Raw genomic sequence first — 18,991 nt, forward strand, 5'->3', positions numbered from 1 at the left:
AAATGTTAGTAAATAATGTGAGCAACAGAGTCAGAGGCAATCTGATGGGGGACGGGGGGGGGGTGGAGTTCAAGACCTCAAAGACCATAAGACCATAAAACATAGAAGCAGAATTAGGCCATTCAGCCCATCAAGTTTGCTCTGTCATTCCATCATGGCTTATTTTTTTTATCTCTCTCAACCCCATTTTTCTGCCTTCTGTAACCTCTGACACCCTTACTAATCAAGAACCTATCAACCTCTGCTTTAAATGTATCCAACGACTTGGGCCCCACATCCATCTGGGGCAATTCATCCCACAAATTCACCACCAGTTGACTTATCTACCTTTAGACCTTTCAGCTTCCCAAGGACCTTCTCCTTAGTATTAGCAACTATACTGTAAGGTGTATGATGTCATCCATCTTGGTTTCTCAAGATACAAATAGGAATATTTTTAAGAAATATAAACCCAAGAGATCAGAGGAACGAGGGATTTTGAATATTGATGTACACAAACCACTAAAGATCCTTACAAAAGCACAAAGCGAACCGAAATGTGTGTCATTAACTCAAGGGCATTGGGATTGAAGTGAGGAAGTTCAGCTTTATATATCCTTGCTTAAACCACATCTGGAGCTCTGGGTTCAGTTTTGGCCATGTCAGGAAATTGCTCTTGGAAAGGGTATAGTGCTGATTCACTAGAAAGGAGTTGAAATTGTGAGAAGATATTTCATAAAGATATGTCACATTTTCCTGAGAGTAGAAGATTGAAGAGTGATCCAATTAAAAAGTATTTCATAGAGGGAAACTATTACAGGGAAATTATTTCCTCCAAAGAATGGAAGTGTATAAGAACATTAGAAACTCCAGCAGGAAAAGGCAATATAATATAATACATGGAACATAGAAGAGTAGATCACAGAACAGACCATTTGGCCATGATCTTTGGCACCTTAACCTACTCCAAGATCAATCTAATGCTTCCCACCTACGTAGCCCTCCATTTTTCTTTCATCTGTGTGCCTAAAGATCTCTTAAATGTCCTTAAAATATCTGCTTCTACCCTGACTCCTGGCAGAGTGATCCCAATGCTCTCTGTTTAGAAAAACCTACCCCTACAACCCACCATATTTTCCTCCAAATCACCTTAAAATTACAACCTCTCATACTAGCTATTTCCACCCTGGGAAAAGGGACCTGGGTCTACTCTATCCATGCGTCTTATCATCTTGTACACCTCTATCAAGTCACTTCTCCTCCTCCTTCACTCCAAAGAGAAAAACCCAGCTCACTCAACTTTTCCTCATTAGACATGTTTTCCAATCCAAGCAGCATCCTGGAAAAATCTCCTCTGCACCCCCTCTAAAGCTTTCACGTTCTTCCTATAATGAGGTGACCAGAAATGAGCATAATACTCCAAGTGTAGTCTAACTAGGGTTTTATAGAGCTGCAACATTACCTCACAGTTCTTCAACTCTATCATCTGACTAATGATGGCCAACACACTCTGCGCCATCTTAACCACCCCAACAACTTGCCTAGTAACTTTGAGGGATCTATGGACATGGATCCCAAAATCCCTCCACATGTTCAAGCTTGTATTCAACCCCTCAAGCTTGATCCATCATTCAATAAGATCATAGTTTATGCTATACTCATCCACTTTGTACCCAATTCCCACAATCCTTGATTTTGTTAGCACCCAAGAATCTATTGATCTTATCTTTGAATATATCAATGACTATGTCGACAGAACTCAAGTGAGTAAGAAATGTCTGTTCATCACAGTAGTAATGTATTGAGAAGTATGACTTGATATTATGTTGGGTTAGGATAAGCAAAAGCTGAGGTAAAGATCAGTCAGGAGTTTATTGATCAGTGGAATAGATTAATGGGCAGAAAGCCTACACCCATTCAAATCAATGTTAGTCTGTCACTGAGTATATCTTAGCTCCAATAGAATTCCACTGCAAGGACTTCTGAAAAGATTCAGGTATCTCCCATGCTAAAAATGGGAGAAATTCCTCATTATTTCTGGGGCCATCATAGACCATGACATACAAGTAATGTTCAAACAAAGTATAAATCAGAGAATGAAAACGAGAGATTCTGCAGATGTTGGAAATCCAGAGCAACTTGCACAAAATGCTGGAGGATCTCAGCAAGTCAGGCAGCATCTATGGAAGGGAATAAGAAGCTGATGCTTTAGACCGAGACCCTTCATCAGGACTGGAAAGGAAGGAAGAAGAAGGTGAGGAGAGTGGAAGGGAGTACAAGTTGGCAGGTGATAGGTGAAATCACGTGAGTGGGAATATGTGGATGTGTGGGTGGGAGTGGGGAGATGAATTGAGAGGCTGGGAGGTGACAGCTGGAAGAGGTAAAGAGCTGAAGAAGAAGGACTCTGATAGGAGAGGTGATAGAATCATAGGAGAAAGGGAAGGATGAGGGGAATTAGAGGGAGGTGATGGTAGCTGAGAAAAAGAAGAGAAGAGGTTAGAGGGAGCCAGAATGAGGAATGGAAAGAGATAGAAGGAGGATGCAAAGCTACTGGAATTTAGATAAATCAATGTTCATGCCCTCAAGTTGAAGGCTACACAGATGAAAAATGAAGCATTACTCCTCCAACCTGAGAAAGTGCCCTCATCATGTCAGCAGAGGAGGTCATGGACTGACATATTGTATTGGGAATAAATCAGAGCATGATGGAATACACTTTGGGTCAGGCAGCATCCACCAAGAAAGAAACAGGATTAACATTCCAGGTTCATGAACTCTCATCAGAATTTCCAGCTTCTGCTGTTTTTTTTATTTTTGCTTTCTGATAAACACAAAGCATATTAGAACCAGAGCTGAAGGTGAAGGTCTGGCTAATCGTGAATACTTGACTAGTTTAAGCAGCTGTTTTCCACTGCTGTTGGGATGATTGTAGCAAAATTTCATACCAGAACCAACCCAAAACATTCCTGTGGCTATGAATGCAATGGGCCTCAAGATGAAATTCTGGAAGCTCTGGCAAGGAAAGGAGAAGTTACATCTCCATGTGAGTGACAGACCTTGTGTAATTGTGCAACACACACTGGATCATGTAAATGCACAGAGACAGAGATAGATAGAGAGAGATAGAGTGGGAAGAGAGAGAGAGAGAAAGAGGGAGAATGGCAAGAGAGAGACACACAGAAAGGGGAGTGAGGGGGAAGAGACAAATATAGAAAAGGGGAGCGAAGGGGCAGTGTGAGGGAGAAAGAGAGGGAGAGACTGAAACCATAAGTAATAGTTCAAATCATTACCCTTCTTACAGATTTGCTTTAACATGACCTGGCCAGAAATTCTAAGCCCAGAAGTCTATACTAGACAGCAAACTTTAGACACAATTTTATGAAAACAGCAGAGGAATTTTATGGCTTTGCATTGTTAAATATAAAACTTGAGTGGCAAATATAAATGCATTTTCCTGTCAGATTTTCTGCACATTATAACAACAATCCATGTCTTTCCCTCCATCTCAACCTGGGTATGTCCCATGTCCTTGTCCAAATTTGACAATATCAAGCCTACTGTGAATCAGGCCAACATCTAACTGTGGTTAACTTCATTCATATGAAAACAAATCAATTTTTTTGTTGGGTTGTTATTCAGCTCTCCGCCTGCACAGCCCTCCCCTGGCACACAATGGCAAGCAAGCACATTTTAACTGTGCTGGGCATTCCGCAGCAGGCCTGCAATTGGTCCAAATTTTGAACCAGACAGTCTTGTTTATAAGTGGGCTGCTGGGAAATGTCTGAAGTGCATACCACAGCACCAAACACCTGTATTTATTTTTGAAACGAGGATAACTTGTTCCAGTTTTGTTTCATTGCATTGCTAATGAAGGCACGTGTCAGAACTGAAGGAATGCACCCATTTCTGTCCCTACCTTGCTCCCTTTCAATTGAAGTTTGAAATATGCACCAGCCCCATGGTACTGCATGTTGTAAACTGAAAGAAATGGCCACATCCTGATGTCTAAAGCATGTGTGGGTGGTCTTGATTCTAGTTAATTTTCAGTCACTCCAAGATAGGGTGTCTGACTCTTTTTAAGAGGAATATAGCACCCTGTACTAATTAGAACCAATCTTCATAATTTGAGAGCTCGGGGACAGCTTTGGCTGGAAATGCAAAAATAACACTTTCAGCTGTTTCACGTGCTGGAGAAGGAGTCAATTAGCTTTGCTCTCTGACTGCATGGAGCATGTGAGGCTGCTTTATATATGTTCATTTACTGTAGAATCAGTGCGTGTTTTAGAAAAAATAATGCACACAGTGGAAACTTTATTAGGTACACCTGTACACCTGCTTATTAATGCAAATGCCTAATCAGCCAATCATGAGGCGGCAACTCAATACATCAAAGCATGCAGACATGGTCAAGAGATTCTCTCATTGTTCAGACCAAACATTGGGAGCGGGGGGAAGAAATGTGATCGAAGTGACTTTGACCATGAGGAGAGGGGAAAAGGATCAGCCATGATTAAATGGTGAAGCAGACTCGAACTTAATTCTGCTTCTATGTTTTATGGTCTTATGGAATGATTGTTGGTGCCAGACTGGGTGGTTGGAGTATCTCAGAAATTGCTGATCTTCTGGGATTTTCATGCACAGCAGTCTCTGGAGTTTAAGGAGAATGGTGTGAAAAATTAAAGAAAAACTTCCAGTGAGCAACAGTTCTGTGGGTGAAAATGCCTTGAAAATAAGAGAGGTCAGAGGAGAATGGCCAGACTGGTTCAAGCTGACAGGAAGGTGACAGTAACTCAAATAACAATCTGTTACAACAGTGGTGTGCAGAAGGGCATCTCTGAATGCACAACATGTCAAGCTTTGAAGTGGACGGGTACAACAGTAGAAAACCACGAACATACATTCAGTGGCCAATTTATTAGGCACAGGAGGTACTTAACAAAATGGCAACAGAGTGTATATGCTGGGGAACTTTTCAATACACATTGGTTTAATTATTTAAAATCATATCAAATTAACTTATTTTAACAATGTTTTGCCCTGTAATGTATCACATCTGTGTATACTGGTTAGCCAATCCAATTTGGCTGGAAGTGATCTTGATACCCTAACATTCCCCCATTTTACCCCAGTCCTTTTCACTATCTAATAGCTTTCAATTAACAAACATTTTAAAGGACATTGAACTAAAACAGCTGATTAGCATCTTAAGTTGTATCTCCTGCATCATCCCTTTCGCAGTGCAGGGAAAATGTACAGGAATGTTTCCAGGATTTGAGGAAATGAGTTATAATGAAAGGTTGAATAGGTTAGGATTTTATTCCATGGAGTAAAAGAAAATGAGGGGAGATCTTATAAAGCCATACAAAATTATAAGTGGTATAGATAGGGTGAATATATGCAGGTTTTTTTTCTCCCTCAGGTTGGGTGAGACTAGAACTAGAGAAGGGTTTACCGTGAAGGGTGAAATATTTAAGGGGAATCTGAGGGGGAATTTCTTCACTCAGAGAGTGGTGCGGGTGTGGATTGGGTTGCCAGTGGAACTGGTAGATGCAAGTTCAATTGTAATAGTTAAGGAAAGTTTGGATAAGTGCATGGATGGGAGAGGAATTTTGGGCTATGGTCCATGAGCGGGTCAATGGGACTAGGCAAATCAGATCAGCATAGACTAGGCAGACTGAAGAGTCTGTTTCTGGTCTATAATCCTCTATGACTCTATCCCAGGGGACTAAACTTCAATTTATAAAGACTCCAGGACAGTGCTAGACTGTTGGGTCACTTTGGTCTGTCATGACTTCATTGTAGCAGTTGTTGCTACACAATGTAGTTTATACCAACTTCCAAATATCACTTTCTATTTATACTAAGGACATTCAAAATTATTGAGGATGTGTAACATGTCCACAGGTTGGCTTTCAGTCCAAGTCTTATTTTCAGGAAAGGACATACACCAATTTTCTTGGAGACCTCCCTTCCCACACCCATATTGACCTGTCCTTGGCTTTCTCCACGGCCAGGGTGAGGCCAAAATAGAAGAGTAATGTCTCATATTGCACCTTTGTGATCTACAACCCAATGATATGGACATTGTATTTTCTGATTTCAAGTAACACACACTCACTGTGCTCTCTTCTCTCTTCTTCTGATCCATCAGGTTTTCTCAGCGTTCCTATTTCCCTTTTCCATAATTTCCAGTTTGTCTTCTACCTGATGCCTTCTGGCTATCACCCATACCCTTACCTAAGGAGTCTCCTATCTCCTTCCCCAGTTGGTCCATTCTGCCTATCATTGCTCCTTTTTCTGGTTCTGTTTGTCACCTTCCTTCCTATCAGATTCCAGCATTTGCTGCCCCTTGTGGCTCCACATATTTCCTTCTAACCTCTATCTCTACCTCTATTTCGACATCACCACAACTCCCACCACTCCAACCTAATTTCTTTCCCTAATACTTCCCATCCCTTTCTTCGATAAGGCCATAAAATCATAAGACATAGGAGCAGAATTAGGTCATTTGGCCCCTCGAGTCCATCCAGCCATATCATCATGGCTGATCTATTTCCTCTATTTGCAGTGAACTATTGGGTCTCATCCAGTTCCAATCTTATGTGTTCACCATAGCGACTGTCAGTATATTCCCCTTGGTGAGCCAGGTATGCAGTAATCCTGACAACCTCTCCTCTCTTCTGGCAACTGACTCCACAACCTACAGACTCAAATACAACTCCTGTTCTCTGTATCTATTTATTTATTTAGCAATTTGTCTTCTTTTCCAAATTGATTATTTGTTAGCCATTGTTTAGCAACAGTTTTCCTGAATTCTGTTGTATTTCTTTATTTTCCTGTAAGTGCCTGCTAGAAAATGAATCTCAAGGCAGTATACGGTGAAATATGTGGACAGTATATACTGTGATATTAAACTTACATTGATTCTGAATTTCACCGTGCTTGCTTTCTCAGACAATTATCATCTCTATTCAAATATTCATTCGCAATGCAAGTGGAAAAGGAAATCACCTCTATCAGTCCCAGCTAATGCATTCCAGCCAAATTTATGATGGGATCACCTCAGGGATTTTTTTGAAAGTTCTGCACCATTGAGTTTGTCAGTGTAAAAACCTGACTGTGTTTCACTGAGACCAATTTACTTCTGAGCTTCTGTTTTGCATGTCAGAAGACAGCTGTGCATCTCTGTCTCCATCCTACTGCTGTATGCATCCACGGCTTTACAATATACAGTCAAGGACAAGACGGATTCACTTGTTCTTCTGGCAATGCCCCAGTATTTGTGACTTCTGAGAAAATAAGCCAGTCTACACTCAGTGGCCACCTTATTAAGGACCTCCTGCATCTCATAACGTGGCCCCTGAGCTTATGTTCATGGTCTTCTTTTTCTGTGGCCCATCCACATCAAGGTCTGATGTATTGAGCATTTAGAGATGATCTTCTGCATGTTAATTGAGTTACTGTCGCCTTCCTGTCAGCTGAACCATTCTCCTCTGACTTCTTCCATTGGCAAGATTTTATCACAACAAAACTGCTGCTCACTTGAAGTTTTTTTCTGTTTCTCGCGCCATTCTCTGTAAATTCTAGAGACTGTTGTATGTGAAGATCCCAGGAGATCAGCAGATTTAGAGATACTCAAACCACCCTGTCTGGCACCGACAATCATTCCATGGTCAAAGTCACTTAGATCACATTTCTTCCCCGATCAATTGTTTGTTCTGAGCAACTGAACCTCTTGAACATTTCCTTATGTTTTCATGCATGGAATTGCTCCCACATGATTAGCTAATAAAATATTTGCATTAATGAGCTGGTGCATAGGTATACCTAATAAAATGGCCTTTGCGTATGTATCACAGTGTAATGGATTAGAGACAGTGTTCAAAGATATTGACCCAGGGATTCTGAAAAGAAAATTTAAAACCTCCATGTATGTAGTATGTAACTTTTTAGGGAACTTGTGGCAAATGGTATTTAAAGAAAGTCTAAAAGATCTCAGTAAGGAAGTTCATTCCAGAGTGGTCTAATGTCCTTTTTTACTGTATTTATAAACCCCTCTGTTTTCTAGTGAGAAGTAAGAATTCAGAATCTGGACATATGAATGATTAGCAGCATCAGAGTCCTTCAACAAATACAGATGAAAATGAGCCAATGCATCTGTTAGTGCATTCTTTGACTTCTGTGGGAAGGGTTATTGAGAAAGCATGGGGTTCAGGCACTGACTGACCCAATGTGCGACATGTACACAAATAAAGGGCACATTCGTGCTTGGATGAGAGCAGAAGAACGAGTTTCCCTGGATGGTGATTCCAGCAGGTCTGGCATGATGAGGAGAAATGGGAGGATGGCTCTTCTATGTTCAGCCTCAAAGTACAGAGCTCTTACCTTAACTTTGGGTACTTTGTCTGGGCAGGTTATGACGCGCCTAGTCTGTTTTCATTCTTGGGCCCAATTGTAGTTTCACAGAATCTAACACTCCTGGCTGAACCAGGCAGAGATGATGAGAGCGTATTCACAGCAACAGGAACAGAATGGCCAGAGACCATTCTGAATGTTGGATACAGCTCCCATCACTCTTATTTATCCAGACCCATAAGGACATCAGAAAGAATATATACTAGTCTTCTCATCCTGTTGTGGAGCTCTCTGCCTATGTCTACATGATTCTTTAAGAAAGTCAGTATGGGCATCAAAACATTCAGTGCTAGTACTGATCATGAGCAGAAGCTAAATAATGTCACTGGAAACTGGCTTGTCTATGGTGAAGACCTGTTGTTGAGCACAAGATGTGCAGTTAAAATAGAATAAGGCACTAGATCTGTGTAGACAAAGGGCAGAGCTTTGTGCTAACAATTTACCTCTTTAGGGACCTCATTGTGCTGTGGTTTGGAGGGAAAAATGGTGGTTGAAGTTAGACTTTTGTCAGAACGATAAATAGACCATACGGTTACTGAAAAATGTCATGTTTTGAAATATGTTTTCAAGTTGATTCTTGCTTAGCAAGTCATTTCCTATCAGTTAATGAGTCCTTGTTTCACTGACCAAAACTTGATCTCTGCGTCTCATGTTCCCTTTGCTAAAAGTAGCCTCGTTAAATTGTTTAATACCCCTTGGAGACCCCAAATCACTAACATTTTGTTCCACCGAAAGAAACCCCCTACACAGAATTTTATGCAATGCATCTGTTGTTTTAGAGGAACATGAAAAACATGCTACATAATAAAACATTCATTCTGTTTAATGCCAAGTGTGTGTGACTTTATGAAGGACTGATGTTTGCATGCTTTGCCAAACTCCTCACCTGCAGCCACCCCAGGTGCCCCAGCCACATAGCACCTGCATTCCACTTATAAATGTTCATTGATTTTCACAAAACTTTTTTTTAATCTGTGCAGAAACTCACCAGAACATTGCAGCGTAGCCAAAGCAGGGAAGATGGTCAGTGGCTCAGAGAATGTTCCAATGAGCTACAGTAACTACATGGAGGAGAAGCATGTACCGCCTCCCAACATGACAACTAATGAGCGGAGAGTGATTGTGCCAGCAGGTAACTATTTTAAGGACAACTTTTAAGCATATGGCTATTAGCATGCACAACAGATGGCTTCAAAAATAAAGCATGCAAACACACACACACACACACACACCGGCTTGGGTCAACACTTACAGAATAAAGAAAAACATGTTCAAACTGGTGAAATTGGGCACGAGCAGGAATGCAAAACAGATGGAACTTTGGGAGCTTTCATAGTATGGTGGTGATGCTTTGGTTAAGTTACTGGGTGGGTAACTTGGAGCTCTCAACTAGCCCTGTCCAGATAAAGGGTCTTGACCGTCCATTTCTCTCCTTAGATGCAACTTGACCTGCTGACTTCCTCCAGTGTGGTGTGTGAGCTCAGCTAACAATCCAGAGATCTGAGTTCAAAAGTCCCACTAGCGCAGCTAAGGAATTTAAATTCAGCTAATAATATAGAATCGAAGCAAATGTGTTCATTTAAAATGATGACCGCAAGCTAACTGGATAATTGGAAGATGCCTTCTGGTTCGCTAACATTTTTCGGGAGAGGAGATCCTGACCTGATCTGACACATAAATGACAAGTGGTTGGCTCTTATTTCAGGAGGACGTAGGGATGGGCAATATCCAGATCCTGAAAAGGGAATGAATAAAGGATATTGCATTATGGTCAATTTTTAATGCAAGGCAGGACTGAAGATCAGGAGAAGGTCATATTGAGAGAATGATCTAATTCCAATGGTTCTATAACCTGTCAATGTCAAAGTTAGACCTCTGAAGAGGGATATGGGCTTTGGTTCTAACGTTGGTGCAGGATAAATTTCAACGGATCTAAATTACCTTGGGAGACAATGTACAATTGTCCTTCTCCCATTGCAGTTAGGCTATGCACATATTGCCCTTTTCTGTACCCTGTTTCTGTCTCCTTGAATTTAATTGTGGCAAGGCCAACAATATGGAATTAGAAAATATATCACTACCTGGGGTTATTATCAAACTTTCTTCCATACTATTTGCCATTAAAGGGAGCATTACACAATCATACATTCAGACAGAATCTTGTTAATTGCTTGGAGACACAAGAAACAATGCTGGAAGATGGAGCAACAAATTGCTGGAAGAACTTTATGGATCAAGCATTATCTTTAGGAAGGTGTGGGAGGGAGAAGGAGGAATTGTCGATGTTTCTGGTTGAAACACTGTGTCATATCACTGTCCATTATTGTTTTTCTGAAATGATTGCAGGACAAAAAAAGAATGGCGTGGTAGCATAGTAGCTAGCACCATGCTTTATAGATCAGCAACCTGGGTTCAATTCCCGCTGTGACTGTAAGGAGTTTGTATGTTCTCTCTGTGACCACATGGGCTTCCTCTAGGTGCTCTGGTTTCCTCCTACAGGCCAAAGATGTACTGGTTGGTAGGTTCATTGGTCATTGTATATTGTCCTATGATTAGGCTTAGATTAAATCAGGAGATTGCCGGGCAGCGCGGCTTGAAGAACCAGGAGGGCCCTGTTCCATGCTGTATCCCAATAAATAAATTTTTAAATATAGAAGTGAGGGACTGGGCATATGTATGTGTAGATGCACATCTCCATGCAACGTCGAATATACTGCCCATAACTGGAGTATGAGTGTTGTCTATAGAGCAGTGACCGTTGAGGATAAAATTAGTGTTATTAATTCCTCAAGCAAGATGTGCAGGTGCAGTGGAAGAGACAGAGGGGAAGATTTTCTACTTTGGTGGAAGTATAACAATAGCAGTAGTTTATCATCACCTCATCATAAACTCGTTATGATCTTGCACTTAACCATTTAGCTGTGCAGCACTTTTTCAGTAGCTTTTACACTTTATTCTGCATTGCTATTGTTTTACCTTATTCTAGTTCAACACACAGTGTAAGAGCTGAGCTGCATGAACGGTAAGCAAGACAAGCTTTCCACTGTATCTTGCTACTTGTGACAATAATAAACCAATAATTGTTATCCATCCTGTCTCATTACATACACTGCGTGAAATTTTTCAGATGATCCCTGGCATCAGCTATAACTTAGTTGATGGTGCTTTTATCTCTGAATCACAAAGTCTTGTGTTTTAATCTCACACCTGGTGCTTGATCACAAAAAATGCTTGATGTTCCATTGAATGAGACATTTTTGGAGGTGCTGTCTTTAGAAAGAACCATTGTATCAAATCCCCTCCTTACTCCTTTAGGAGGAAGTAATCCCATAGAGGCATTCTCCATGGAATCGTAAAGAGCTATTGGCGCCTTACCCAGAATCCATCCCTCAATGAGCATGACTAAAGCAATCATTTGATCATTATTTTATAGCTGATTATGGAAGCTTGGTCTGAGAAATGTAGCTGCTGCATTTTCTGCATTATGAGACGATCTGTCCTTCAACAGCGGTTCATTGGCTCCAACGTACTTTAACCTAACAAATATTGAAAGGCCTGGATAGAGTGGACATGGAAAGGATGGTGCCAACAGTGGGAGAGTCTAGAACCAGAGGACACAGCATAAAAATAGAAGGAAATCCCTTTAGAACAAAGATGACGAGGAATTTCTTTATCTAGACTGGTAATTCTGTGGAATTCATTGCTACATATGACTATGGAAAGCAAGCGATTCAACAAATTTAAGGCAGAGATTAGTAGGTTCTTGATTAGTAAGGGTGTCAAAGATTAAGGGGAGAAGACAGGAGAGTGGGTTTGAGAGGGATAATAAACCAGCCACACTCAAATGGCAGAGTAGACTTGAAAGGCCGAGTAGCTTATTTCTGCTCCTATGTCTTATAGTTTGAAGAAACATAGAGCAGCACAGTATAGGTGCTTCAGTCCGTGATGTTGGACCTCTGAGAAATGAACACCAAGCATCAATTCATAGTAGTCAGGTTGACTATGAGTCAGAGGGTAAAGTGACCACACTGCTTTACATTGCTAATCTTTGTGCTTTCAATTTTATCCACCACCACCCATTACCCCACCCTGCTCCCTAACCTGCAGATCCTACACTGTGGTCCACAGATCATGTGAAACAATGGCTGGAGTGGGCAGTGAAGGAGTACGGCTTGATTGACGTTGATGTGCCGCTCTTCCAGAACGTTGATGGCAAGGAGCTCTGCAAAATGACCAAAGAGGATTTTCAGCGCCTCACCCCAAGCTACAATGCCGACATCCTTCTGTCACACCTGCAGTACCTCAGAGAGAGTAAGAACATTTAGCATCTTTTAAGAGTGTTTGGCATTGATTTTGGTCTTTTGAAAATCCAAGTTGATTTTCTCTCGTTTGCTTTACACAAAGTAAAACTTGTCCTGTGCTCCATGTTCCAATGCAGGAATGTGTCTGAAGCATCAGCACTACCTTTGACTACTTTACAATTTTTCAGTTGTAAAGTCATTCTCATGTGGATTGTGATGTGCTTATTAAGGTGCAGTTATAATAGCCCAATAAGATACCTTGGTATCTGGTTAAAACCGTTTCCTTGATTAATTGGCCTTTCTCCATATCAATTTCCTCCCATGCTATGCTGAAGATTGCAACTTCATCTTGCTCTGTGCCTCCAAAGTTCAAAGTAAATTTCAAAATTCCAAGTTCAAAGCAAAGTTCAGTTCCTTGTGGACTTTGTGCTCCAGTTTTAAAAAGTGAGTGAGGCCTGTCGGGACTTGTCTGTAGAGCAGGAGATTGCTTGGCTTAATAGTAACTTAGCAGGGACTAACAATAGTGTGGCCATTGTGGGAATGGCCAGACTTTGGGTTAACAGGCTTGGGTGAGAACAGGTGTCAGCTAGAACTTATGTTTGAGAAGTTAGAGATATACTGTAACAAGTGTAGGTAGGATGGTAATTCATGTAGTAGAATACTCCTCCTGCTAAATGTGGGATTGCAGGATACCTAACGGTCTCCATGATGACTACACCTACAGGAAGTGCACCCAGCCTCAGCTGCTAAGCGACAAGGTCAAGGAACCGGAGCTGGAGCCGGATGCACTCAGGATCACCGGGGAGGCTGAAAGCTTCATAGATGAGACTGTCACTGAGGTGGTCACACCCAGAGTGCAGGCTTCATGGGTACATGGGTGACCAGCAGGAGAAGCAAGGGGAGTAAGCAGTCCATGCAGGGTTCCCCTGCGGCCATTCCCCTCAGCATCAACTATACCCTTTGCAAACTGCTGGGTGGTATGACATATCAGGGCACAGCAGCAGCAGCAGCCGGGCCAGTGGCACTGTGGCTCAGCAGGGAAGGGTGAAGTCAGCAGACAGGAGACTCAATAGCTGGGGGCAGAGCAATCATGAGAAGTTAAGGCTTTCCTTTCACGGCCACAGCAGATTCTGTGGCCGTGAAAGAGAAGCCAGATGGTGTGTTGTTTTCCAGGTGCTAGAGTACAGGATGCCTCAGAGCAGCTGCAGAAGATTTTCAAGAGGGAGGGTGAACAGCCACAGGTCGTAGTGCACATTGGCACCGATGACAAAGGGTAGAAAGGGTGAGAGGTCCTGCACAGTGAGTATAGGGAGTTTGGGAAGACTGAAGTACAGGAACTCCAAGGTAGTGATCTTTGGATTACTCCCAGAACCCCATGCTAGACAGGATAGGAATAGGACATCGGTGCAAATGAATGAGTGGCTGAGGAAGTGGTGTAGGGGGAGCAGGTTTTCAGATCTCTGGATCAGTGGAATCACTTCTGGGGAAGATGAGGCCTACACAAAACAGCTGGGTTACACCTGGACTCGAAGGAACAAATATCCTTGTGGGCAGGTATGTTGGGGAGGGTTTGAACTAAGTTGACAGATGTATGGGAGCTGGTGTGATAGGGTTCAGGATGGGGCAGTGGGCATACAAGTTGATGCATTGTGTAGTGAGGCTGTGAGGAAGAACAGGCAGATAATTTATTTGGTGATACGGTGTGGAGTAGGCCTTTCTAGCCCTTTGAGCATCATTGCCCAGCAGCTCCTGACAACGCTGATTAACCCTAACCTAATCACGGGACAATTTACAATGACCAATTAACCTACCTGGTATGTCTTTGGACTGTGGGAGGAGACCCACGCATTCCAGGGGAGGACCTACAAACTCCTGTAGAGGACACTGGGATTGAACTCTGAATTCCTACGCCCCGAGCTGTAATAGCGTTGCGCTAACATCATGTTACCATGGTGTCCATGGGGGCAAAATCGAAAATGGTGATGGATTCAGAACTGAAGGTGTTATATTTGAATGCACACACAATACAAACTAAGGTAAATGATCTTGTAGCACAGTTAGAGATTGGCAGGTGTGACATTGTGGGCATCACTGAGTCGTGGCTGAAGGAAGATCATAGTCGGAAGCTTAACATCCAGGGATACATATTGTATCAAAAGGAGAAGGAGGTAGTCAGCGGTTTTGGGATGATTCTGTTGGTAAAAAGATGAAAGCAAATCCTAAAAAGGATGACATATGATCAGAAAATGTAGAGTCATTGTGGATAGAATTAAGAAAATGCAAGGGTAAAGAAACCCTGATAAGAGTTATATATAGGCCCCTGAACAGTGACCAGGAGAAGGGATATAAATTTCAACGGGAAATAGAAAAGGCATGTAAAAAGGGCAATGTTATAATGGTCTTGGGGGATTTCAATATGCAGGTAGATTGAGAAAATCAGGTTGGTGCTGGATCCCAAGAGACAGAATTTGTAGAATGCTTATGAGGTGGCTTTTTAGAGCCGCTTGTGTTGAGCCCACTAGGGGAAAGATAGTACTGGATTGGGTGTTGTGTAATGAACCAGATGTAATTAGGGAGCTTAAAGTAAAGGAAATCGTAGAAGGTGATGATCATAATATGATAGAATTCACCCGGCAGTTTGAAAGAGAGAAGATAAAATCAAATGTATGAATATTACAGTGGAGTAAAGGGCTTTACAGAGGTATGAGAGAGGAATTGGCAAAATTTGTTTGGAAGGAGACACTAGCAAAGATGGTGACAGAACAGCAATGGCTGGAGTTTCTGGGGGCAAGTAGGAAGGTGCAGGATTGATTAATCACAAAGATTAAGATGTTTTCTAAAGGATGAGGCAACTGTGGCTGACAAGGGAAGTCAAAGACAGCATAAAAGCAAAAGAGAGGGCATATAAAACAGCAAAAATTAGTGTGAAGTTAGAGAATTGGGAAGCTTTTAAAAACCAACAGAAGGCAACTAAAAAAAAAAATAAGGAGAGAAAAGATGAAATATGAAGGTATGCTAGCCGACAATATCAAAGAGGATACCAGAAGTTCTTTCAGACATATAAAGGGTAAAAGAGAGGTGAGAGTGGATATTGAACTGCTGGAAAATAGTGCTGGAGAGGTAGTGATGAGGGACAAAGAAATGGCAAATGAACTTAGCAAGTATTTTGCATCAGTCTTTACTGTGGAAGACACTAGCAGTATGCCAGAAATTTGAGTATGTCAGGGGGCAGAAATGAGTGTTGTTGCTATTACTAAGGAGGAGGTTCTTAGGAAGCTAAAGGGGCTGCAGGTAGGTAAGTCACCTGGACCAGATGGACTACACCCCAGAGTTCTGAAAGATTTGGCTGAAGAGATTTATGAAGGCAATCAATAGTAATGATCTTTTAAGAATCACTAGATTCTGAAATACCAGAGGACTGGAAAATTGTACATGTCACTCTGCTCTTTAAGAAGGGAATGAGTCAGAAGTAAGGAACTTATGAAGGGACAGGTAGTGTTGAGGAAGAAGGGAGTCTGAAGAAGAACATGGACAGATCAACGAATTACAGGAAGGATATTAATAAGGTTGAAAGAGTGCAGAGAAGGTTTACAAGGATGTTGTTGGGACTTGAGAAACTGAGTTACAGAGAAGCATTGAATAGGTTAGGACTGGAGCGTAGAAGAATGAGGGGAGACTTGATAGAGGTATATAAAATTATGATGGGTATAGACAGAGTGAATGCAAGCAGGCTTTTTCCACTGAGGGCAGAAAAAAACCAGAGGACATGAGTTAAGGGTGAAGGGGGAAAAGTTTAAAGGGAACATGGGGGGGGGGGGTTACTTCACACAGAGAGTGGTGGGAGTGTGGAATGAGCTGCTAGATGATGTGGTAAATGTGGGCTCACTTTTAACATTTAAGAAAAACTTGGACAGGTACATGGATGAGAAGTGTATGGAGGGATATGGGCCAGGTGCAGGTCAGTGGGACTAGGCAGAAAAATGGATCGACACAGCCAAGAAGGGCCAAAAGGCCTGTTTCTGTGCTGTAATGTTCTATGGTTCTAGATTGGGAGAATAATTAATGAAGTGGCAGATGGAATATAGTGTTGGGAAATGTACGGTCATGCACTTTGGTAGAAGGAATAATAATGTAAACTATTTTATAAATGGGGAGAAAATTCAAAACTCATGGTTACAAAGGGACTTGGGAGTCTTTATACAAGATTCTCTGAAGGTTACCTTGCAGATTGATTTGGTGCTAAGGAAGGTAAATGTAATGTTGCCATTCATTTTGAGAGGACTAGAATATAAGAGCAAGGATGTGATACTGAGGCTTTATAAGACATTGGTCAGACTACACTTGGAGTATTGTGAACAGGTTTTGGCCCGTTCTCTAAGAAATTATGTTTTGACATTGGAGATTGTCCAGAGGATGTGCATGAGAATGATTCCAGGAATTAAAGGGTTAACATGTAAGGACTGTTTGATGGCTCTGGGCCTGGGCTTTAGAAGAATGAAGGGGAATCTCAATGAAATGTATGGAATATTGAAAGGCCTGGACAGATTGGACTTGGAGAAAATGTTTTCTATACTGGGGGAATATTAGACCAGAGGGCATAGCCTTAGAATAGAGGGACATCCATTTAGAACAGAGATTAGAAGGAATTTCTTTAGCCAGAGGGTGGTGAATCTTTGGAATATTTTGCAATGGACACCTGTGGATGCCAAGTCATTTAGTATATTGAAAGTGGAGGCTGATAGGTTAATCAAGGTGTCAAAGGTTATGGGAGGAATGGAGAAGAATGAGGTTGAGAGGGGAAATAAGTCAGCCATGATGAAATGACGGAGCAGACTCAATGAGCTGAGTGGCCTAATTCTGCTCCTATGTCTTATGGTCTAAATTTATTACATATATGTTACCATATACTACCCTGAGATTCATTTCCTTGTGGGCATTCAGAGTAAGTTCAAGAAACACAATAGAATCAATCTAAGGCTGCACCCAACAGGATGGACAGTCCACCAATGAGCTAAACTCCATCACTTAGCCAGGGAATTGCTGTGACCCATCCAGTAAGGCAGATAGAAATTTACAGCACAGAAATAGACCATTCAGTCCTCTGAGCTTTCCCAATGTTCATACTCTTTTACAACCCTTCTCTTGTCCTCCTTTATCCCACCCACCTGCTTGTCCATCACCTCCATCTCCATCGTCTATTCTGCTAGCATTGTCTTAAACGTGTCCATGCAAGTAACTTCAATTGTTCCACCTGCACGTGGTGAGCCGCTCTCTGACTTTAGCTGACATACACTTTCAGGGAGCCATTCGCTGGATTTTCCTCTCTTTTGTCTGATTATCAAGGGAGAACATGTTGCGTTGTGTTGTGTGGCATTATGATTTAGAAGCTCCATATCTATGTGGCGCAGTTGAGGGAGGGGAGATGCCCTTTGCTTGATTGATATTTATATCAACCCCTTGAGGGATTGCATCTGCTCAGAATAATTCCACAACTTTTTTTTAGCAACTTTTCTCGATATCCTTTAAGATTTTGAGCTATTGCAAAGCACTAGCTAAAAAAAAAACATGACCAGATAAGACAACGAATAACTATCAGACGTAGTCTGGCAGATGATAGAAATGAGCAACAAGCTGTAAGAGTAGTGACTGCAAGCATATGATCCCTTGTATTTGTATTAGATGGACTATTACCTGGGATGGCTCACCTCACCCTTGAGAAATGGTGGGCAGGTAGAGCACAATTAGAGTGGGTCATTAGGAAGGAGAAGTTGTGACTAAATGAGAGAAATATTGGGGGCATCAGCAATGTGAAGAGTAGTAGTATAAAATTCTAAAGGGGGAAGTAATGAGAAGAATGAGGGATGACCTCATTGAAACCTATCAAATGTTGAAAGGTCCCAACAGAGTGGATGTGGAGAGGTTGTTTCTTATGGTGGGGAGTCTAAGACCAGAGGACTCAACCTTCGAATGGAAGGGTGTCATTTTAGAATGGAGATGAGGAGGAATTTCTTTAGCCAGAGAGTGGTGAATCTGTGCAGTACATTGCCACAGGTGGCTGTGGAGGCCAAGTCTTTAGGTATATTTACGGCGGAGGTTGATAGATTCTTGATTGGTCAGGGCATGAAGGGGGAAGGCAGGAGATTGGGACTGAGAAGGAAAACTGATCATCCCTGATGAAATGGTAGAGCAGACTTGATGGGCCAAATGGCCTAATTCTGCTTCTATATCTTACAATCATGGGTGTGGCACGGCAATGGAGGTTGGACGGGTTAGAATGGAGGAGGATTGGTGACAGG

The 18,991-nt window shown here is 41.8% G+C and overlaps 1 protein-coding gene across 13 annotated transcripts in view; it reads left to right on the forward strand.

The window, feature by feature from the left end:
- Nucleotides 1-18,991, forward strand: part of erg (ETS transcription factor ERG) — a 278,454-nt gene that overhangs the window by 233,058 nt on the left and 26,405 nt on the right. For all 13 annotated transcript variants that reach the window (XM_073044969.1, XM_073044963.1, XM_073044965.1 and 10 more), the window contains 2 exons: nucleotides 9,375-9,526; nucleotides 12,502-12,705. In XM_073044969.1, coding sequence (XP_072901070.1) covers nucleotides 9,375-9,526; nucleotides 12,502-12,705 — 356 coding nt within the window. The remainder of the gene's footprint in view (nucleotides 1-9,374; nucleotides 9,527-12,501; nucleotides 12,706-18,991) is intronic.

Source organism: Hemitrygon akajei, chromosome 5 (assembly GCF_048418815.1).
Source record: "Hemitrygon akajei chromosome 5, sHemAka1.3, whole genome shotgun sequence".
Taxonomy (NCBI): Eukaryota; Metazoa; Chordata; class Chondrichthyes; order Myliobatiformes; family Dasyatidae; genus Hemitrygon; species Hemitrygon akajei.